Below are 24,812 nucleotides of genomic sequence, written 5' to 3'. Positions count from 1 at the left end.
TAAAATTTTACTTACCTAGCGATTCCAATTGGATACATCACATTGCCATCAACGTCACATTGCTTCGGCGTATTTTGAATACGTTCCTGCATAAGTTTAATGTCGTCGGTTTCAACTTCATCCAGCTTGACAATGTTATTGTTTTCTTCAATTAATACCGATTCGGGTCCGCTCAGGAACGGATTCGATTTGTTTTCTATCAACGTTGGATTAGCAGCTTCCGTTTTTACTGAGCACGGCTCAATACTAATAAGATCATTCACCATGTTATTGTGAAGTTCTTGTGCTACTGTTTGCTCCTGCAGTAACAAATCATTCTTGGCTTCCGAAAGTACCGGCTCATTGGAAGCGATTGAGTTGATGGAGATCAAACTGTCCTGAGCATGATCATCAAGTGAATTCCCAGCCTTTTTAGGGGAGCTACCGGTATCAGTGTTTTTTACATTGCTATCTGAGTCATACTCTTCAACATCTGATCCGGCTTCGGATAGATCGCTGACTTCATCAGCGTTTTTATCGCCGATAAGCGCCTTAACTTCTTCGGTTGGAGATGGCACTAGCATGGCTATTGAAGACTCCGTAGATTTGAGCTGGCGTTTTTTGAACAACCAATTTTCCTCCCACGTTCCATCAGTGGTGTTCGATTTGAGTGATATCACATCATCTTCAGGACCTGATCCGGTGGTATCCGACAGATCAGGTAAAGGCACTGTGTGTTTCTGGATGTAATCACTTAGATAAGACTCGTCAGATTCTGACAACGATCGATTGTACAATTCCTCCTTCAACTCCTTCTAGTAGATTAAAAAAAGCTAGCATCAATGTCACCATTCATGGTTAAAATCAATACTACTTACATCCAACGACATCTTTCTTAGGTTGGCTTCGTTCAATAGGCTTTCACCTTCAACGTATGAGCGGAAAATAAAAATAGAACAATATTTATTGAAAACATGTGTTGTTGGCATAACCCCTGGGAGATAGCATTAGATAGAAGGAATGCACCATTAAGCTAACGTGCGTCGCCAAAACAGGATCGTAGCAAGCAGTGCCTTGAATGCAGAAAGCCGAAACCTAAGTAAATGGTTTCAAACGTAATCGCAGTAGCCCATATCCCCGAAGCAATTTGCTAGCTGCGTTTTTTGTTTTGTTTTTAGTACGTGCTATATATTCTTCGATTAATCGAGATTTTCACGTTATCCTAATCACATTATCTTAGGAAGGGCACAAGTTTGCGAATTATTATACACATGATTATTCCAAATGTTTGTTTATGTCGATTGAATGATTTTTAAAATTTCCACAAAAAAAAAGCCGATACTAAAAACAGTATTATTAATTCTTCCGAGAAATCTAGCTATGTATACAACAGCAACGCTAAACTGTGACTTGTAGTTTATATAGGATGTAATAATGATCATTATTAAACAACTTCTGCGATATCCACAAATAATCAAGTTTCAGTTTTTATACTGAATCTCTAATTAGATTTTTCTGCATAAAAAAGCATTTCACACCTGTGCACACTTTACACGCGTTTTTTTTTTCTTAAATTACCTCGGATCCAAATGGTGCTAGAACGTGTAATCAGGTATTTTACATGGGTTCGATGGAAACGGTAAACTCTATGCCGGGGGTCTACAGAGGCAGTACATGTTAGTTTAACAATAATGCTATAACTATTATACCAAAAACTTCGCAAACTGTACCATAATTTGATCAACTTAAACGCATTGTGAGGACACATTTGAACAAGGGACGACACTGACATTCACATTTTGTATCACGCTTTGGGATCGCGTGTTCCCCACAAACCACTTACCAGGAACCTTGTTGTGGTTGATGTCGAAGGTAGTCCCGGTGGTGGCCGGCGCTGAACCCGCCGATGTCGCTCCAGTCGTCGGAGGGCCAGCCGTGTCCGCTTCCGGTTTCACGTGTTCAAAGTTCTTCGGATTGCGGTAGTCCTCCACAACCTAGGAGAAAATATTCACACACAAAGAATAGATAGATGGCGCACAAGACTAGGGTCAGCAGAGCCATGCCGTGCACTACTGCCGAATTGCTGTCTAACGGAAAACTGCTCTGACGACGGTTCACCGGTATGATATGGGCGCTAGTACAAGTTAATTAATTTCTTCCAGTAATGTTCCCCGTTATCGTGGGACTGAATCTTCAGATACGGTGAGCAAGAATTCAGCCTGTCATAAGTTATTTTTGCGGAATTGAACGTTTTAATGGCCCGACGGTACAAGTTAGACTGAAGAAATATTCCTTATGAGAAGGAACCATACGAAGAATCGTGCAGAGGAAAACAAAGTGAAAATAGGTGAACGTAGAAGACATTGCAAATGTGGTCACATGGAAACCTTAGAAGTAGTGGGCTTCTGTATGTTTCGTTTGACCGAGGGGTAAATCGATGCAATTCTATAGCACTTTGACTAGGTAGAGTAAAGCAAATGTATTTTTTTAGTTGTGTTCATATGTTCTTCGCGAGGTTAGGAAAGACGATATAGAAAGGATAATACCGTGTTTCCCCTAAAAATGTAGAATTGAAAATAGTGAATTGTACTTTATATGACGTTAGAACACATGAGAGCTTCACGTTGCGTTGGCATTGTGACACGGTTTTCTATAGATGAATAGAATGAGTGAAAACTGATATTAACTCAATTTTGACTATAATGCAAATAACTGAAGACTGACGATACACAGCTGATTAGGCTCTGAAAGAATACAAATGGGAACATTAACATCAAAATCTGGAATCCTCTGGACAAGTATTTGGTGATACTGTGTTAAAAATTCTGATGAATTTCTCAAAAAAAAAAAGCACGAATATCCTCATATTAATATCAATCTTCATACTAATTTTTCACTTTCATCGCGCTTCTGTAAAAATTGTAGGCCAATTCATTTAGGATATTTATACAGATATCCCAAGCTAATTTATAAAGATATTCATCCCTTTTCTGCAATAACTTCATATAAATATTCATTCGTAGAAATGCAAAAGAATCCTCACCCTCGTTTAAAACACAATTTTAGCAGAAATAACGGTTATTGGGATAAGTATTTCTGACAGAACTTTAAGCAAATATTGTTGGAACTCATTTACAGAACACTTTGCGCTCAACTGTACAGGGTGTTAGGTTCCTGAGTGCAAACTTTTTAAAGGGTGATAGAGTTAAGGCAATAAATCTAAAACATGAAAAGTTGGTTGAGATTTGACCATATGCGTAGAACTGTTTTTTTCACCATTTATGGTTCACTATTATCCTTCAAAAAGTTTGCACTCACGAACCTAACACCCTGTATATGAAACTTGAATATGTTTATCTTTGAGTTAAAAAAAAAACCATAGTTTGAATCTGCATCAAAATTCGACAGATATCTTAACGGCAAGCTGGATCGAAAATTTCGTTGGAATTCTGATTTTTTTTTAAAGAATTCTTCTATGACGTTTCTGACAAGTTGACTTGGGTATGTCCAATTAAGGACTTGAAATTCAATCTAGAATCAATCAGAATTCAATCAGACTTTTTTTAGATTTTGATAACTCTACAAGTTTCAGAGGTTTACACATATTTTTAAATAAGTGTTAAGGTGCCATTAGACTGTTTGTCATTATGACAAATATTTGCCATTGAAGCCCGACATTCATCCAAGGTTGCTATGATTCATGTTTTGTTGATCATTTGTTGGGCTTGTTCGGCTAAATATTTGTCATGTCTAATGGGATCATTAGTTAATATATTTTCATTGCTGTAGTAGGCCTTGCCTGAGCAAGGCGGATATTTTTCTGCGCCTGACATTTTTTCTCTTTTCAGGGTGAAAATTTTCCAAGGATTACGGAATTGGACTCGGAACGGTACAGTGTTATTTCGAAGCGAATTGTGCAGCGGAACCTACTTCCGGATTTGGTGAACGATATTTTTGCAAGGATTGTGAAGTTGAAGGTGGATTCACGGTTGTCTGAAGCGGAACTTGCAGCGGTTGTTTCCTTCGGATTCGGTGTTCGTTTTTCCAAGGGTTTGGACGTATTGAAGTCGTGTTGGTGGAATCAAGATTTGCGGATTCAAGTTTTTGGAGTGCTCTTTGCGTGAAAGACTTGAGTATAATTTTTTTTTTATTTTATCAATTCTCTTCTCTTTTATTAGTTACTTTTTTTATCGTTTATTTGATATTTATTGGTGATGGAGACTGATGGGGATGAAGGAGAATCTAATTCAAATGTTCCTTCTAATGACCCCCCTGCTTTGAAGCCCTTTCGGATCAAAGTATACCCATCCACCTTTGCGGGGCCATTTGTTGTTTATTTTCGGAAAAAGGAAAGACCCATTAATGTATTGTTGATTTCTTCTGAGGTTTATAAAAGATATAAATCTATAAAAGAAATCAAAAAAATTTCCATTGACAAATTGAGAATTGTCTTTGGAGCACGTGATGAGGCAAATTCTCTTTTAGAATCGAAATTATTTGAAAACTCGTATCGTATTTATGCTACATGTGATTCTTGTGAAATCAATGGAGTAATTTACGATGAAGATTTGAAATGTGATGCTATTATGAGTAATGGTTTTGGAATTTTTAAGAACAAATCCATTGCTCCGGTTAAAATTTTAGATTGCTCTCGATTGTCCAAGTTGTTTTTCAATGGAAGTGAAACAAATTATGTTCCTTCCAATTGTATTAAACTAACATTTTCTGGATCTGTACTTCCCGATCATGTTATGATTAATAACGTTTTTTTCGATGTGAGACTTTATTATCCAAAGCTCATGCATTGTGAGCGTTGTCTCCAATTTGGTCATACTTCTAGCTTTTGCTCTAACAAATCGAAATGTAATAAATGTGGACAACCTCATTCATCAGAAGATTGTAAACAAAATTCTGGTGTTTGTATTTATTGCAAACAGAAACATAATTCCTTGAAGCAATGTTCAGTATACATCCAAAATAAAAAAAAATTGAATCAACAAGTTAGAAACAAGAACTCCTTATCTTACGCAGACATAATGAAATCCTCTAATAACTTGACAACTTCCAATTCATTTGAAATTTTACAAGATGAAGATGACAATAGTTTTGATGTTCAACAGGATTTTGTTTACAATCCTCCCAAAAAGAGAAAAAAAAATTCTACCAATTCACCCCAATTCAGCAATGTTCTTTATGAGCCTCAACCTTCAACTTCATATAACAAACTCTTTCCTTTACTTAGTGAATCTTCTTCTAAGAATATCCCAGGTTTTCAAAAAATCAGTTCTGATGATTCAGTTAATAAAAAAGAGCAAAATTCAAATGACAATTCCACCAATAACATCCTTAAAACATTGGAAGAGTTAGTAGACTTTTTGGATTTCAGTGATTTTTGGAAAAAAAATTATTAAAAAGATTTTACCATTTTTGGCTTCTTTATTGGAAAAATTGAATTCATTTGGACCCCTCATTGCTTCCTTATTCTCATTTTAATGGCTACGAACAATTCGAATAGTTTAAATATTTTACAATGGAATTGTCGCAGCATTCTTAATAAAATTGACAGATTAAAAGCCTTGATATTTAATCATAATTTAGACATTTTTTGCTTAAATGAAACTTGGTTAGTTGATTCTAAATATTTTCGTATTCCACAATTCAAAATTATTCGGAAAGATCGTGATGTTGCATATGGAGGAGTATTGATAGGTATTAGAGATAACATAGAATTTAAATATTTAGATTTACCAGTGCAATCGCAAATTGAATATTTAGCTATTTCAATCAAAAAGAATGCATTTGTATTCTCAATTATTTGTTTCTATATTCCTCCTAATGCAAGCTTTACTCTTTCTCAACTCAAAGCTATTTTAGCCCAAATTCCAACTCCTTTTTATATATTAGGTGATTTTAATGCGCATAATGTGGCATGGGGTAGTTCCAGATCTGATGGACGAGGTTGTTTGATGATGGATTTGATTGATGATTTAAATTTAAATATTTTAAATGATGGATCTTTTACCAGGATTGCAGTACCTCCCTTTCATTCTTCTTGTGTAGATTTATCACTTTGTTCCAGTACATTATTTATGATGTCTACTTGGAAAATTATAAATGACCCTAATAATAGTGATCACTTACCTATTCTAATAAACTTTCAAAATGTTATAGACAATCATGACCAATCATCACAAGAAATTGTACTTGATTTATGTAAGAATGTAGATTGGATGAAATTTGCTGATTTAATATCTTCTGCCAACAATTTCTCCAATCGAAAAATATAATAAATTTTTAGGTTTACTAAATGACAGTTTACTCAGATCACAGAAAAAGAAAGTTATTTCAAGTACTTTTAATAGAAAACGTCCTTCATTCTGGTGGGATAATGAATGTTCGACTGCATTAAAAAATAAATCCACTGCATTCAAAATTTTTCGTAAATTTGGTAGTCGGGAGAATTATTTTGCATATTGCAAAGCTGAAGCATTGTTCACAAGAATAACTTAATTTAAAAAAAGAAATTACTGGAAAAATTTTATTCAAGGTCTTGATAAGGAGACTTCATTAACTACTTTATGGTCTGTTGCACGAAATTTAAGAAATTTTGACTCTTCTTCTCCTACTATTCTAGAATACTCAGAAGATTGGGTTAATCAGTTTGCATCCAAAATTTGTCCTGATTTTGTACCTACTAAAATTAACTATAAAAGTAAATCTTTAAATTATTTTCCGGATCTTTGTATTCCATTTACCTTAGAAGAGCTTAATTTAGCTTTATCACTCACTAAAAATACTTCTCCTGGCATTGACAATATAAAATTTATTGTGCTTCAAAATTTACCAGATGATAGAAAATTACATTTACTGACATTATATAATACTTTTATTGCTGAAAATATTATTCCTCCTGAATGGCGCTTAATTAAAGTGGTTAGTATTTTAAAATCTGGTAAAGATCCATCATTAGCAGAGAGTCGTAGACCAATTAGTTTATTATCATGTTTGCGAAAACTTATGGAACGTATGATTTTAAATCGTTTAGAACTGTGGGCAGAGAGCAATCAAATTTTTTCTGCCTCACAATTTGGTTTTAGAAAAGGTCGTGGAACTCGCGACTGTACATCAATTTTAGCATCACAAATTCAACTTTCATTCAACAGAAAACAAGATGTCGTTTCTACGTTTCTTGATGTTTCGGGTGCATATGATTCTGTTTTGATTGATTTACTTTTTAATAAAATGAACCATTTGAAAATTCCGAACATGATTTCAAATTTCATATATAATTTATTTTCATTAAAAATTATGCATTTTTTCCATAATGGGTCTTCCAAAATTATTCGTTATAGTTGTTTCGGTCTTCCACAAGGATCTTCCTTGAGTCCTTTTTTATATAATCTTTTTACTTCTGATATGGCTGCAATAATTCCAAATGGATGTCATTTAATACAATTTGCTGATGATAATGTTTTATCAATTAGCGGCAAAAATAGGGAAATTATTCGTCATTTCATGCAATGCTCCTTGAATAATATTGATGCTTGGGCGTTTGACAATGGCTTCACTTTTTCAACTTCACAAACAAAATATATCATATTTTCGAGGAAACGTTTTTCCTCAAATATTTGCTTATATCTGAATGGCCATGAAATTGATCAGGTTGATGAATATAAATATCTTGGTATTTGGTTTGATTCAAAATTAAACTGGGCTAGCCACATTTTATACATTCAAAAAGTTTGCTCAAAAAGAATTAATTTTCTTCGTACCATCACTGGTACTTGGTGGGGTGCTCATCCTTCTGATTTGATCACACTTTATAAAACAACTATTAGGTCAGTAATGGAATATGGATGTTTCACTCTTGGAAGTGCTGTTCAAACTTATTTTTCAAAATTGGAAAAAAATCAATTTCGTTGTTTGAGAATTTCTCTAAAACTCATGAATTCTACGCATACCCAGTCCATTGAAGTGTTAGCAGGTGTTGAATCCCTCAAAATTCGTTTTCAAAAATTAAACTGTAAATTTTTAGTACAATGTTATTCAAATAATCATCCCATTATTAATATTTTACAATCGCTGTTTGAAATCAATCCCTCTAGTAGGATACTAAATTCTTATGTGTACTGCTCTACCCTAAATATAGATCCTGCTTCAACAGTTAAATTTCATAATTACAAAATTGATATTCATACCTTTCATCCTAATATTGATTTTTCTCTATATGAAGAAATAAAACAAATTCCAAAATTAGAATATCCTCATTTCGCTAATTATTTATTTGAACGGAAATTTATGGGTATTAATCGTGACCAATTTTATTTCACTGATGGATCTGTAAACCAAGACGGTGTAGGTTTTGGGGTACACAACTTGAATTCAGCTCATTTCTTCAAATTACGTGGTCCTTGCTCTATTTTTATTGCTGAATTAATTGCAATATATTTTGCATGTATTTTGATAAAAGATTGTACTCCAAATTTATTCATTATATGTTCTGATAGTATGAGTTGTCTCCGTGCATTAAATTCGAATAATTTTAATGTCAAAGCTCATCACATATTTTTGGAACTTAAACAAATATTATTAGATTTACACTCTCAAGGGTTTTTGATTAAATTAGTTTGGATTCCTTCACATTGCAATATTTATGGTAATGAGCAAGCTGATTCTTTGGCCAAATTAGGTGCTACTCGGGGAATTATTTTTGATCGCAATATTTCGCCATCTGAGTATTTTACCGAATTAAATAAGTATTGTTTGGATAACTGGCAAATTTTTTGGCATTCTAGTGAAAAGGGACGTTGGTGTCACTCCATTTGTCCTACTGTTAAACACTTTCCTTGGTATAACCATATGAATGCTAGTAGAAATTTTATTTGCTGCTTTTCAAGATTGATTTCGAATCATTACAATTGTAGAAGTCATTTATACCGTATCAATATAAATGATTCAAATTTATGTGATTGTGGGGAATTTTATGAGGACATTGATCACATTATACTATTTTGTTCAAGGTTTATTTTGCCAAGAAATAAATTTTTCAAGAATTTACAAAATTTTAACCATCCCATTCCTGAATCTGTTCGAGATATTCTTGGAAGTAAACAGTTTCCGATATTCAAATTACTGTATGATTTTTTACTTGAAATTTCATATACTGTTTGATTCTGCCTTTGTATTTTTTTCTTTTTATTTTTATTTTCAGTATTCAAAATTCGATTCCGATGACGATTCCTCTTTGCCGGCTTGGTTAGGATATTTGAAGATTCTGGCTTAGTTATGGATTGATTCCGCAAGAGCCTTTAGTTTTAAGTTATTTATTGTAATGTTTTGGAAAAGAAGAAGAGGTTTTGTGCCTCTTTGAGAGAGATTTCAAAGATGGAAATCACTCAAAGGGGTTTTTCCCTCTTCCAAATTTTTAGTTAAAAATAAATAATAATAATAATAATAAGTTAATATATTTTTTCGATCTGCTTTTTTGAAGCTTTTGAAATAATTTTGGAGATGCCAATTTGTAATTTTCCCAGGAATTTGAACAAAATCTTTTTCCGGCGTTTTTTAAAAACTTCAGCTTTAGCGTATGACGCATCACACTCTTGAAAAGTACTACTCGCACGCTTGGAATATTTCACTCAGCGGTATCTGCGTATCTATGCTCACTTTACTATCTATATGTTCTACTCATTACCACACATCAGTAACATTCAACAAGAGTGGGTATTGAAGGAAATGGAGACCAAAGTTTGCCACTTTTGCTAGAATAGGATTGAACTCAAACTTTAAAAATTTCAATATATTTGAAATTAGTCATCTAGCAATGAAATTTCTGACAGTACATTTTTTGTTAGGCTTATTATCCGAGGAAGCTTCGAGGAACAACTGTAATGCGCATTTGACAATTACTTGTACTTTCGCATGTATACATATGGAGTAATATGCGTACAATTGCCTATGTTATGTAACAATGTCAAGCATCAATGCAATATAGCCAAAAAATATAAAACCCGTCACAGATATGTATTTGATATTTGAAATTACGCGATGTTAGGCAAAGTTGTGAATTTTACCATTATCTATTACTTTGTAGAACACGAGTAACTGTAGGTTTAAAACCGAAAAAGTTATTGAGACATAACTTTTTTCAATAGACCGTCAGAAATAAGAAAGCAACGTATCTTGAAAAGTGACGGAGTTACGAAGTTTGCGTCTTAGACAAAGTTATTTAGAATCCCATTTTGTACAGTTGATGCGAAAACATCATCCTTGTATCTTGATAAATTTTTCACTTTTAGGGGGATTGATCAAATTTCCCAATGGTTCAACAGAAGCGCGTTATCGTAATGAAAAACTTCTTTGAAGACGCCATGATGCAACTGAGCAATATAATAGTTGAATTCTTAGCATTCAAAGTAAGAAATCATTAGCATCATTATCAATCTTCATCTGACTGTGTCGTAATGAAGTAAAAAAATCATACGCAAAAAAATGCGAATTACAAAAAAAAAAAAACAACAATCGTCAAAATTGAAACTAAACATGTAACTTAAAGCTAATGTTTCAGTCGGTTTAGTTTATGGAAGTGCATCGTGAAGCGTTGCTGCATGGAAGCCAAGCAAGTATTGAAATCAAACAAATAAGCAACTTCGTTGAAAGTTGTCGACATAGATCGTAGAGTCCGTGTTGTCCGTAACGACTGTTTCGCCGATCCATCCACAAAGTGTCCTGTCTTCGAAGCGATTTTGCAGGAGGGTACATATTAATCTGAGATACGAGTGCCGATGAATCCATGCTACCCTTCAAGATCTAAGCAATGTACATGACCTGTGCGGAATGACGTTTCATTAAGAGTCAGTCCCAAGAATCTGGTAGCGGCCGACTTAGGGAGTTAAACATTGATCCACGCGCCAAGGTAGATTTCGCAGGGCATAACGCACGACTTCTTTTGTACATTTTCAATGCGTTCTGTTCAGGTGTACTGGAAGAAGCACCATCAATGACGGAAAACTCAAGTATTGAGCACCCTAATAGTGAAGTCAAGTAGTGGGGATCTTCGAACTCTTATTTAGTAATACATCAAATTCAAGATTAAACTGAATCAACAATATTTCTCCAAAATACACGGTTCGTGGCTGCCGTTCCCCATCCTCGGTCACGCAAGATGCTCGCGAAGTCACGCTCCACCTGATCCGCCCATCGTGCTTTCTGCGCTCCACGCCTTCTGGTGTCGCCAACTGGATCTGTTGCGAACACAAACTTTGTAGGATTGTTGTCCGGCATTCTTGCAACATGCCCAATGTTTCGGCCAGGATGTCTTAGCGGCCCTACGCTGTGTACTTTTATTAACCAAGGGGCACCGGGCGACGGAGAAGATTTACTACGATTTATTCGCACTACCGAGTGGCAATGATATGACGAAACACAATACAGTTGTCCATTTTCAATCGACTTTTGGGCGGCTTCCTCTATTTGGAGCCACCATAGTGCCCGCCAGTATTGACACTACAGCTATTTCCACTAGAACTGTATAATTACTATTGCCACCGGTGCTACTGCTGTTATTACTATTATTGTTTGTGTTACTGCTACTACTTCCGCTGCTATAATCAGATCCTTCAGTTCCGGAACTGACACCACCTCCGGTACTACTGGCCATGGAGGTGCATCTATAAGTCGTATGTAATACAACAAATAGGGCTCCCTCGGCGATTTCGGGTGCAAGACATTGTTCTCGGAAATGGACTTAACCGTGCTGTCGTCGGACCGGAACCAGCTACCGTAACTAGCATGGAAACGTTAGTAATGTAACAACCGTTGTGGTACACCACGGCAAACAGCTTATATTGCTTCTGCTTGGCAGTGTACGATTTGCCCTTCGAGGACATCAGTTTTGAATCGATTTTCAATTCGATCGGGAATTCCATCGTATCCTTCAGATTTCGGCCACCTTCTGGATGCTGAGTTCGCCGTAAAGTGCAGCGAGCTTGTGGTTCGTCCTTCTACGCCACACACCGTTCTCCTGCACACCGCCGAAGATCGTCCTTAGCACGCGTCGCTCGAAAACTCCGAGTACTTGCAGGTCCTCCTCGAGCATGGTCCATGTCTCGTTCTCGTAGAGGACCACCGGTCTTATTAGCGTTTTGTACATGGTGCATTTGGTGCGTGGGTGAATCTTTTTCGACCGCAGTTTCTTCTGGAGCCCGTAGTAGGCCAGATTTCCGCTGATGATGCGCCTCCGAACTTCACGGCTCACGTTGTTGTCAGCCGTCAGTAAGGATCCGAGGTAGACGAATTCCTCCACCATCTCGAAGGTATCCCCGTCTATCGTAACATTACTACCCAGACGGATCCGGTAGTCTTCGGTTCTGCCTACCAGCATGTACTTTGTTTTTGAGGCATTCACCACCAGTCCGAGCTTTGCTGCTTCGCGTTTTAGGCAGGTGTGCAGCTCTGCCATCGTTCCTAATGTTCTGACGATAATGTCCATGTCGTCCGCAAAGTATACAAATTGACCGGATTTTGTGAAAATCGTTCCCCGGCTGTTGAGCCCGGCTCGTCGCATCACACCTTCCAGAGCGATGTTGAAGAGTAGGCATGAGAGTCCATCACCTTGTCGCAGTCCCCGGCGAGATTCGAATGAACTAGATAGTTCACCCGAAACCCTTACGCAGTTGTACACACCGTCCATCGTTGCTTTAATCAGTCTGGTCAGCTTCCCAGGAAAGCCGTTTTCGTCCATGATTCTCCATAGCTCTGCGCGGCCGATACTGTCGTATGCCGCTTTGAAGTCGATGAACAGGTAATGCGTTGGGACCTGGTATTCACGGCATTTCTGGATGATTTGCTGTACGGTGAAGCTCTGGTCCGTTGTCGATCGGTCGTCGATGAAGCCGGTTTGATAACTTCCCACGAACTCATTCGTTTTGGGTGACAAACGACGAAAAAAGATCTGGGATAGCACTTTGTAGGCAGCATTTAAAATAATGATCGCTCTTAAGTTCTCACATTCCAAATGATCGCCTTTCTTGTGAATGGAGCAGATTACCCCTTTCTTCCACTCCTCCGGTAGCTGATCGGTTTCCCAATTCCTGCCTATCAACCAGGTGCAGAGAGGTGGCTAACTTTTCTGGGCCCATCTTGCTCCGTTGCCGTGGTCTCCCGTGCCTACGTTCTCCACGCCACACATTGGAGTAAATCACATCGAAACCTGATCATAAGTAGAAAAACTCATAATGAATCAATTGGGTTTTCCGTTGTGTTTTGGTCAAGTGTACTTTTCATGTAATCGTTTGACAGCTAAGCAGTGTCCAAATGTTTTTTTTTTCTCTCTTTATTAAGGAGATTTTCAACCCAGGGCTGGTTCATCTCCGGTTATTAAGATACAAATAGTCCAGTTTGGTACATAATAAATATTACATAATCACTTTTTTGATTTTGATGTGGAAGAACTACTTCTAGTTATACGAGTGTAGCTGCAATCGCGCACAATTTCCTCGGCCTGTTTCGATCCTACGGGAACACACTTCTTCTTTGGTTCGTTTGTATTGGTCCTTGACAATCGCCGTTTGTTCGTCTCCGTTTCCACCGTCGAGCTGCCGGTGTCATCGGTGCCGTCATTGTCTTTGTCGTTCGTGCTCTCCACATCTGCATGTTCCTGAGTGACAACAGCAACTGCTTCTATTGTTTCGGTTTGTAGTGGGGCTGCTGCTTGTGCAGATACCGTTTGTACTGCTGATTTTGCTACATTGGTAGATGATGGTGTCGGCCCAGTAAGAGCAGGAAAGTCATTCAAATTGAATAACGTTGATTGCGGTTCTGATGCTTTTTGTTGTACTTTGTCGGGACACCTTTGCTGCGGATGTGCCTTTCCTTGGCAGAAACGGCAACTCTTCTCTTGGTTTGGGTAGGTGATTGAAGTCAATTGTCCTTCGATTTCTATGAATGACGGAATTGGTTTAGTGAGGTGCATCCTCAACACACGCACTCCATTTGGGATCCCAGGAAAGTAATTTTTCCAACGCTCCCTGCTGATAGAGAGCACCACGCCGTAACGTTCCTCCATATGCTTCTTTACTGCGGTATGTGGAATGTCAGTGGATAGGTCATGACCCCGAACGGTAATAGCAGCATCATCCACATACACTGGGATTTTGATATTTCTGCCTTCATATGGGATAACGTGTTGGCAGTTATGCACGTTCTGGTATTGTCTGGCCAAACTATCGCTAGCCATTTCGATCAATACACAGTTTCGTATGTATTGCAACTGAATTGTTGTAACATCTTTTAGTTGCAGTTTCATGTCCTCGCACAAAAACTTCTCAACCTTGGCTATCTCGGGACGCACGGGGAGGACACTAAAGTCCACGACTAGAATGTTTTTACGAGCCGCCGCCATTGTGATGAGCACTTCGAAATCGCGAGAGATGAATTACACACGTCTGTTGTCTACAGCTGCTGACTGTCAACTGCGTCCAAATGTTTTGTTTATACTTATCAGAAGAGGTTTAGTGAAGCTTTTTTTATTTTATTTTTTGTCTGTATTAACGAGATTTTTAACCCTACACTAGTTCATCTCGGGACCCACGCTTTACTTCCCTTCCGAAGGAAGAACCCACATTTTTGTGAGTATGTCGGGTGTGGGATTCGATCCCAGGTCCTCGGCGTGATAGTCTTGTGTTCTAACCACCACACCAGGCTTGCTTCACCTTTTTCTATTTTTATTTCTGTGTTTTTTATATTATGCTAATTCTACACTTTTTGTTTAGTGAAGCTGAATTTTAGACGTTTTTTTTATAGTACTCACTGCGCGTGCAAGTTTCGACCGTACAAAGTGAATAAAATTGATTATCAATCAATTCTTCGATGCAGTTTGTCAAAAAGGGTTATGTTGTTATTCTGTTTAGGTTTCATACAAATTGACGTTAAGTTTTCCATACAATATATGGAAAATAATGAAAAAAATATTTGATGGAATCCTTTACCGTACATTCAAAATGAAATAAGTTGATTTCCGGCTGATTCCGGGAAATCTTTTTTCAGTGTATAATAAAACTATTGTTCCTCTTTCAAATGCAGAAAAAAAACCTTCTGGATGTTTTCAGTATCAAAAGTTGCAACACTTTGAAAAAAATCGAAATAATTATATTATTATATGATATTATTTGCTTAGAAACACTATTTGGCCCTCTCAAGATATTTTTGCTGGAAACTAGAATTCAACAGCTTTCAAGCAAAAAAAAGTATAAAATCGGTCATTTGGTGCAAAAGCTAAGATTTCTTGAAAAAAAAAAGTTTTGAAAAATCTTGATTTTTACAATCATAAAATTGGTCACCCTAATGACGAAACAAAGCAGATACGGGTCCAATTATTTTCGATAAACTACAAAACCACCAAGGATCACGATGTTCGGAGATACACTATAAGATTGAGACAGGCATTAGTTTACCAGATGTGATTTAAATTGGTTGTTTCAGTACATGAAAACTCAAAATTATAAAGACGACTTCGCTATTTATTTAATATTTAGTAGCTGTTCCAGCAATCATCCTTCTGCCTGCCTATATACAGTATACTGCGTTTTTTTGGCATGCAGCCCTGTAGAAAGTTGCCTAGCAAAATGGAATTTCAAACTTTCTCGTTTTCGTTGCGTTCCCGGTAGATTTTCCCTATCATTTTTTTCGTACGAACACGTCAGAGCCCTGCACGAATGAAACACTGAAAGAATTGTGTAGATCCGTTGACTTGTTCCCGAGCCTATTCGTGACATACAAACACCATTCCATTTTTATTTATAGGGTCAAATGGGGTAAAACGCAATTTTTCAAACTTTCATCGTTTTCAATGATAATTAGCCTCAATTGTTGGACTTTCAAAGTGGCAACAGCAACTAGACAATATTTGCTCGATACTTCAGCGAAAATATTCACTAAACTATTGAGTATTCATCGATTTTAAGCGACTTTAAAAACTGGTTCGAAAAACGGAAGTGATGTAAAAAGCCCATCTGCCATGGGGTAAGATGCCACTTCATGAAAACATTCAAAAATTACGTCCATCAGTTTTCCGGCATTTCCGACTCCTTTTCCGCCCTCTGACTCCCTTTTTTCGTATATTCAATAAATGGAGTGTTACCTTCCTCCCCGCAAAACGATAGTCGTCATATTTGAATTACCCCTAACATGGAAAGCGTAGACATCAACAACCATGCGCCTCCATGTGTCCCTCAATCTCGTTGGAAACACTTGGCTGGTAATAAAATCACCAGAAAACCTTAATTGCAAACACGAAAAACCGGAAGTTGCCAATTTTCATTGGGAAATCAATAGATTTTTCGTGGGTTTGGTGGTCTAGCTTCTAGAAGAATGTTCGATGCAAACATATCTTGACACCTATAGTAATGATCAAGTCCCATTCAGGAATGATTTTATGTGTTGGGCCATTTTACCCCATCTTGGCATTTTGGGCTTTGTTCCCCTATAGATTTAAATATCTGGGTTAGTTTGAACAAGCGAAGTGAGGAGAAATATCGGAGGAATAGACGTCGCTTCCAAAGACGACTGCCTGGTGAAAATGGTGAAAGTAAAGGTAGATTCAATGTCTAAAGCCCATGTATCCATACTTCCCAACCGATAAAGGCATTTATTACACATTTACATTTGCATTTTTTGTGACAGAAAATCCTCTCTGAAAGGATTCTTTTAAATGCTTTCACGTGTGTGCAACCAAAGGAAACCAATAAACAACCTGCCGGTGTGCATGGTGTGCGGGCACTGTTGTCCACCGGCTTTGGCTCGTCACGGTACTCATCACGTTTACTTTGTGGATAGAAATGGTTACACGAACCAACACGCAGCACTGTGGCGTGTCATCGTGTGTGGAACAGTTTAAAGTGTTTGCGATTACGAAATCGACACCCATCGTAACCATTCCGACTAATCACGAGACTTATCCGCTTCATTTTCACGCGATGAACCTGAACAAACACGGGGCTTACTATGTAGCTTTGATCGTTTGTGAATGAACCCTGGAGGATTATCGCATTTGTTTCATTCACCTGGTGACCCAGTTGAAAATAGGTCAAACTAAAACCGATTCAACCGTTTTGAAATCGATACATATATCATACCAGTGAACCGTTCAGACGCCTTTCCATACCCCGAGCCAACTCACCTTATTGAGCACAGCGGTGGCCAGCAGCTGTTCGTACTTCTTGGGGCTGAAGTACGGCAGATGCTCCTCCGGTCGCAACGGGAAGCCACTGTGGTTCAGCAGCCCCGGAAGTTTGGCGACCTCATCCAGGATCTTCTGCAGCATCTTACGCAGTTCGAAGTGCGTATCGCTCGGGCTGCTCGGCTCGGTTTGGCCTTCGATCAGTGGCAGATCTGAAATTGACAACGGAGGGAACCATTAGGGCTTGCGAATAGGTTGGGAGGTTAATTAAGAATCATGCACACTGTGGGGTGAGTTAATGAAACACGTGACGTAGGTTCTGTAATGGAGATGCGAGGTGGTTGACCTCTACACGTCCCATTCTAGAGTGGTGCGATAAATTGTGTGTTTTTGTCGTGATGGAAGTGTAATGTAATTGCGCGGTGATGACATGCAAAAGGGGTTACGACGGTGAGTGAGTACAGGCTCAAGTATCGTGCAGAGAAGTAAAGTGAATTGTAAACAGCATCGTGTGGTAGTGTTCAACGGAGAGACTAAAGCGTTCCGAGTCGTAGAAAGAGGGAAAATTACGCGACAGCTTTTAACGATACCTATATAAATATGGGGTTTGAAATTTCTTAGATTGAAATATTGAAATACTCTCGACTTCAACTGAACTTCCATACATATTTGAAAGTAATTTTCATTGTATAGTTTGTGATTGGGTTAGACATTAGTATACAATTTTCACCTTACGGTTGCTGTCGAAGTACGTATCTAACTAGAAAATAATAGCATGAAACGAGCTCACCATTTTCTAGACCATCCCCAATCAACAATTTTCAATGTCCGATTTCAGTCTTAATGTAGTCCTAAAAGTTCTACTGTTTCTATGAGAATCCTGAAAATGTTGCTAATATCCGTTAGATTTTCAGTTTTTGGTTTGATTTATCTACAGGAAAACAAAATAGGGGAACTTGCCTATTTTCGGCAGTTTTGTTCTCTTCGTCATGGGGGGTTTTTTGAAACCTGTTGATCTCAAAGTTGGCCTCAAATCCTTCCCAACCTAGCTGAGTTATGTGCCCAAATTTCAGGCAATTTGGCCCACAAAAACCCCCCTTGACGAAGAGAACAAACCTGCCGATAATACCCTTTGTCACCCTACTATGACACCATTCTTAAATTCAGGATCAGCTGAACCGCATTTTCAATCCTACAAATCTGCATCATTTGCCGGAATACAGTGGGGACCCGATTTTGTCAGCTTTTTGATCCGATTTTGTCAGCCTTTTTGAAGTAGAAAAATAAATGCGGTTTTCATTTAGGGTCTGTGTCAATTGGCGAATTAAAATTAATTTTTACTTAAATTTGACAGTTTAACACTTAAACTTGACAGTTCTCCTAAGGAAATAATTATCGAACTGTCAAGTTTAAGTGAAAATTAATTTTAATTCGCCAATTGACACAGACCCTTAGGGTCTGTGTCAATTGGCGAATTAAAATTAATTTTTACTTAAATTTGACAGTTCAACACTTAAACTTGACAGTTCTTCTAAGGAAATAATTATCGAACTGTCAAGTTTAAGTGAAAATTAATTTTAATTCGCCAATTGACACAGACCCTTAGTCATACAATTTTATAATCAACTAGCTGTCCCGGCAAACGTCGTACTGCCTGCCTACTGTGTTTTTTGACATGCAACTCTACAGAAAAATGACCCGCAAAATGGAATTTCAAACTTTCTCGTTTGGATGAGTTCCCGGTCGATTTCTACAATTATTTTTTCTTACGAATCCTGTACGAATGAAACACTGAAAGATTGGGGTAGATCCGTTGGCCCGTTCTCGAGCCTATTCGTGACATACAAACACCATTCCATTTTTATTTATATAGATATTAAGCAGTTGATGTCTTCAGGCGTCATAGAAAAAATACGCAATGAACAAAGCTCGTGTAACTTTTGAAAATGACCAAACTTTTTTTTTTGCAAACTAACACATTTATGCCATTTTAGCACCCAACCCTAGCCAATGTTTCAAACCAATATTGTTTTAAATTGCTAAAAAATTTCTGGTTTCTCTCTCTCTTTTTGGCGTAACGTTTAAACTGAGAGACAGCCTGCCCCTCAGCTTAGTATCTTATGAGAACTTTCACAATTTTTAACTGAGATCCCCCACTGCCAATGTTTATTTTGAATATGTACAGTTGTGTTCATAAAAATAGCAGTGACAGCCGTTTTCCATACAAAATGGCCAACTTTGACATATTGTAACTTTGATCTCATATGAGCGATTGAGCTGAAAATTTGACAGCGAACTACAAATATGTTGAATATTGTTGTAGTGAAATCTGAGAATTTTCGAAGTACGTGGAAAAAAGTTAAACATAAGAGAACAAAGTTACAGCAAGTCAAAGTTGGCCATTTTGTATGGAAAACGGCTTTCACTGCTATTTTTTTTTTGAACACAGCTGTATATCGTGTGGTAGTCTTGAAGATATTTTATACGCATGGCAGTTAAGGTAATGTCGATTATGAAACGGACTCTGGGCTAACCGGGAATCAAACTCGCCACCCTCAGCATGGTTTTGCTGATTACACGTGGGCTTAACGACTGTTCTTCTTAACATTCTCTGGAACAGAAACAGAACAAACAATAAACGCTGCCTGTTGGTGTGATTACAAGTCAACCAATTTACTTATTCTTCCCGGCATCTCTGGGATTCCGCCAGGTTTGCTTGTTAGCCTAACAATGTTAGGATTGCACCAGATATTTATTATGAGATTTGTGTTGTACAGTTCCTGGTTGTATTGCTTCAACAAATACTGTCGGAATTCATCCAGGGGTTCATCCATTAGAGACCCTTAAAGAATTCGAAGTGGAATTCCCCAAAAATTCTTGCTGCGATTCCTTCAAGAATTTTTGCTTGGTTTCTTCAAGAATTCTGCCTGAAGATTGTAAAGGAATTCGGGGATTTTATAACGATTCATTCAGATGTGTCCCTTAATTTTTTTCAGGCATTCTTCCTGTGATTTCTCCATAAGCTTTTCTTGAGATTCCTGAACTCTTGTTAGAATTTTGCTGGAATTCCTGCAGGACTTTTTCCAAAAAAATCTACATGAACTCCCAGGGGTTTCTCCAAGGATTCCTCCAACAATTGCTACGTGGATTTATCCAGGGATTGTCCTAGCAATTCTTTCAAGACATTCTGCTGGGACTTCTCCATACATATCTGCTTTGATAGTCCAGGAACTTCTGCTGGAGTTCCTCCAAGATTTTTTTCTGGAAATTTCTATAAGAACCCTTTCAAATATTTCCCTAAGAATTGTTCATGCATTTTTCCTCTTATACCCCAGGGATTCCTTCAGGAATTCCTGCTGAGATTCCTCTAGAAATTATTGCGGGTATTCCTGTAGGACTTCATCCAGTAATTTCTACAGGAACTCCTCTAGTGATGTACTCAGAGAATTCTGTATATAGATATTTCTGCAATAATTCCTATATGAATTACTCTGTGCATAAGTCAATGATTAAATCTACGGAAGGCATAAATTCCCCAAATGGAGGAGAATGTGCGCTTCCCAAGTAACACATCGAAACAAGTTGCAGCTAAAAATATGTTAAAATATGTTACATAAAAGTTATTCGAAAACATCCCTAGTAAAAAAAAATAGTTTTCACAAGTTTTTAGAGAACATGTTCATTCAAAATAATGTTTCCAATATGTTTTTTGAAAACAAACTCTGTAATTATGTGTCTCGCCACAATAGGCAACGGTTTTGTTACTCAAGTTTGTTAAATATGTTGTAGATTAGTTTTATCAACCACACGTATAACATGATTCCTTCATAATATGAAATACGCACAAATGTTTGTTTACATTCGCTCGTGAACACGAAACCCATCAGATCAAAATATTTCCACTGTTTGGTTCAGCGAGAGGAGATTCCGCTTGGAGCAGATGGATTTGTGGATGTTCTCCTCCAGCTTTGGGCCGCTATTGATCCCGCACATTCCGCGAGCCATCGTCAATCACCTGAAATATCTCGTCAGTTATCCTCAGTCTCCCGCACTCGCTGGAAGGCATCACACTGCCGCAACGCTTATCTCTTCCTTCTTCTTTTACTTTTGTTATGTTGCTGGGAAACGTCGTCTTCTCCGCTTCAGCGTACGAGCGGAGATGCATTTATGTTTTTGCCTTTCTCGTGCACCAAGGTGTACCGAAAGGCTATATGTTCACTCCAAAAACGAAAATTTGATAGAGCCTCCGGAGGGGTCAAGTCTTATATACGAATCGACTCAGCTCGACGAATTGAGGTGATGTCTGTGTGTGTGTATGTATGTGTGTGTGTATGTATGTGTGTGTGTGTGTATGTGTGTATGTGTACAAAAAAACTCACATCACTTTTTGGCAGTAAACCTCAACCGATTTTAATGACCGACGGTTCATTCGACGCGGAACCTGGTCCCATTGTTTCCTATTGAAAACGGTTCAGATCGGTCCAGCCGTTTCGGAGTTATGGCCATTTAGGTGTTCCGGACCGGTACCCCAGGAAGGGGCCAGCTATGAAAACTCTAAAAAACCATCCATGCGGCACATCAAACTACAGAATTTTCGATAACTTGATGAATGGTAAGCAGAAAATTAGTCTCAGACCATATCTGAACCGGTAGTGTCCCGGAACCGGTTCCGGGTGTTCCGCCGGAAGTGGCCAAACATAAAAGTGAACTAATCCCATGCATGCGACATATCAAACCGCAGCTTTTTCGATAACGCGATGAACAGTAAGCAGGAAAACTTTCTCAGACCATATCGGAACCGGTAATGTTCCGGAACCGGTTCCAAATGTCCCGCCGGAGGTGGCCAAGTATAAAAGTTAACCAAACCCATGCATGCGACATATCAAATAGTGCCTTTTTTGATATCCTGATGTACAGTAAGCAGAATAATATTCTCGGACCATATCTGAACCGGTTGTGTTCCGGAACCGGTTCCGGGTGTCTCGTTGGAAGTGGCCAATATAAAATTGAACTAATACCATGAATGCGACATATCAAACCGCAGCTTTTTCGATAACCTGATGAGCAGTAATCAGGAAAGCATTCTCAGACTATATCTGAACCGGTAGTGTCCCGGAACCGGTTCCGGGTGTTCCGCCGGAATTGGCCAAACATAAAAGTGAACTAAACCCATGCATGCGACATATCAAACCGCAGATTTTTCGATCACGCGATGAACAGTAAGCAGGAAAACTTTCTCAGACCATATCGGAACCGGTAATGTTCCGGAACCGGGTCCAAATGTCCCGCCGGAGGTGGCAAAGTATAAAAGTTAACCAAGCCCATCCATGCGACATATCAAATAGTGGCTTTTTTGTTATCTTGCTGAACAGTAAGCAGGGAAATATTTTCAGAACATATCTGAATCGGTAGTGATCCGGAACCGGTTCCGGGTGTCCCGCCGGAAATGGCCAAATATAAAAGTGAACGAAACCCTTGCAATCGAAACATCGAATCGCGGATTTTTAGGTGTTTTGATTTGGCAAAAAAAAGTTTCTGGCCATATTGGGGACAACCGGTAGTGTTCCGCAACCGATTACGGTTGCCCTATCGGAAGTGGTCAAATGTAAAGGAGAATCAAACCCATAAATTCGACACATTAAATGACTTTTTAGGTAACCTGATGAACAGTTAACAAGAAAAAAAAATCATAGACCATACTTTGGAAAACCAATAGTGTGCTGAAACCGGTTCCAGGTACCCGACGGAAATGGTCGAATGTAGAACAGAACCAAACGCATACACGCAGCACATTAAGAACAGACTTATTAGAATCCCAAAATGGCCGACTTTGGCACCTACTCACGATTTTGAGCGCAAATCTCTTCGTAAACAAAACTAGCGCACCTGATCTTCTTATTTGAAGCTTATTACAAGTGAGCAAGAATAGAATAATAAAATGCAATGTTGTTTGAAGCTTGCTTCTTGAGATTTGTGTGTCTGAAGTTCTGATGCACTTTTGAAGCGGGATTTCAATACGTTTGTCCTTAAATAACGGCATCTTCGATAACGCGAAGAACGATCAGCAAGAAAATAGTCTCAGGCCACATTTACCGGTAGTGTTCCGGAACCAGATTCGAGTGCCACGCCGGAACTGGCGAAATGCACAAATGAACCAAACCCATGCATGAATTACATAAATTTGCGACTTTTTAGGAAAACTGATTAACAATTTGCATGAAACTAGTCTAAGACCACATCAGGGACAATCGGTAAATGGTGAAATGTGAACCGAAACTGGTAAAATGTGAAATTCGACAATGAGTGTTGTCAAATTACCTGCGTAAACTTTTAATTCGATAAACTAACTCTATTTTAATTTTGTTTAGATTGTATGATTTGTTTTTGAACACAAATCTTACAGATATTGTGGTGGTACGAATTCATTTTACGATTGTTGGCTTCCGAGGTTCACTGCGGTTGATCACCAAACGGATCAGGTGTCGAAAAGCACCAAATTTGAACCTTCGGAAGTGGCAGCTGCACGAGGAGCCGCTGCGGGTGTGAGTAACACCACAATATCGGATCATTCGTATTTACAGTGTATTACACTGTGACATTTGATCATTTTTTAATTCGACAAATGCCGAATGAGCGGGGTACAAATTAAAAAAGTTTCGTATTAAGGACAGACTTGTAAGAATCCCAAAATGGCCGCCACAATGGCCGACTTTGGCACCTACTTACGATTTCGAGCGCACAAATCTCTTCGTAAACAAAACCAGCGCTCCTGATCCTCTTATTTGAAGCTTATTACAAGTGAGCAAGAATAGAATAATAAAATGCAATGTTGTTTGAAGCTTGCTTCTTAAGATTTGTGCGTCTGAAGTTCTGATGCACTGTTGAAGCGGAATTTCAAGACATTTGAGAGGGTCAGAAGCAAAGGGATGTAAGTGACAAAAACTCACTTTCGAGTAAATGAGGTTAAACGTTTTTCACCAATTTTTCATCCCATACAAAATGTATGGGGCTTCCAAATCGACCCAACTTTCTCCGTTTTTTGTAATTTTTCTAATTATCGAAAAAATAATCTCAAAAAAGTTCCTGAAAGCTTGAAATCTGAAGATTTTTTTTATATGCTCAGCTTAAAATCGACAAAATGGTCACTTACACCCCTTTGATTCTGGGCCCCTCATTTGTCCTTAAAGAGTGATGAATACGCGGGGTTTGACAGTACATCAAATAGCAGCTTTTGTGATAATTTCTCCTTCTGGCTTGACGTTCGTATTGGAACTTGGCCTGTCTCACTTCAACTTAGTGTTTCTTAGAGCACTTCCACAGTTATTAATTGAAGGGGTTGTGAGGCAAGTACAATGATACACTATGCCCAGGAAGTCCAGAAAATTTTCCCGACCGGAACGGGAATCGAACCCGTTGTTTCCGGATTGGCGATCCATAGCCTTGACCACTAGGCCAACTGGAGGCCCTTGTTTGATAACACGATGATCGATTCGTAAGAACATAGCTTCAGACCATATTTTAGATAACCGGTAGTGTCCCAAAACCAGTTCTGGGTGTCCCACTGGAAGTGGTCAAATGTAAAAGTGATCTGTATCCATGCATAAGATAAATCAAATCGTGTTTTTTTAGGTAACCTAATGAACGTAAGCAATAAAAT

General features: G+C 38.2%; 1 protein-coding gene across 19 annotated transcripts in view; it reads right to left on the bottom strand.

The window, feature by feature from the left end:
* The window catches only part of LOC109409684 (uncharacterized), a 179,608-nt gene that overhangs the window by 15,028 nt on the left and 139,768 nt on the right, over positions 1-24,812 (bottom strand). For 18 of the 19 annotated variants that reach the window (XM_062854596.1, XM_062854613.1, XM_062854607.1 and 15 more), the window contains 4 exons: positions 17,156-17,367; positions 1,823-1,973; positions 858-904; positions 16-794 (listed from right to left, as the gene is read on the bottom strand). In XM_062854596.1, coding sequence (XP_062710580.1) covers positions 16-794; positions 858-904; positions 1,823-1,973; positions 17,156-17,367 — 1,189 coding nt within the window. The remainder of the gene's footprint in view (positions 1-15; positions 795-857; positions 905-1,822; positions 1,974-17,155; positions 17,368-24,812) is intronic. The other variant, XM_062854597.1, reaches the window with a different exon arrangement.

This window comes from Aedes albopictus, chromosome 2 (genome assembly GCF_035046485.1).
Source record: "Aedes albopictus strain Foshan chromosome 2, AalbF5, whole genome shotgun sequence".
NCBI lineage: Eukaryota > Metazoa > Arthropoda > Insecta > Diptera > Culicidae > Aedes > Aedes albopictus.
The sequence above is the reverse complement of the archived record's forward strand: the minus strand, read 5'-3'. Positions and strand labels throughout refer to the sequence as shown.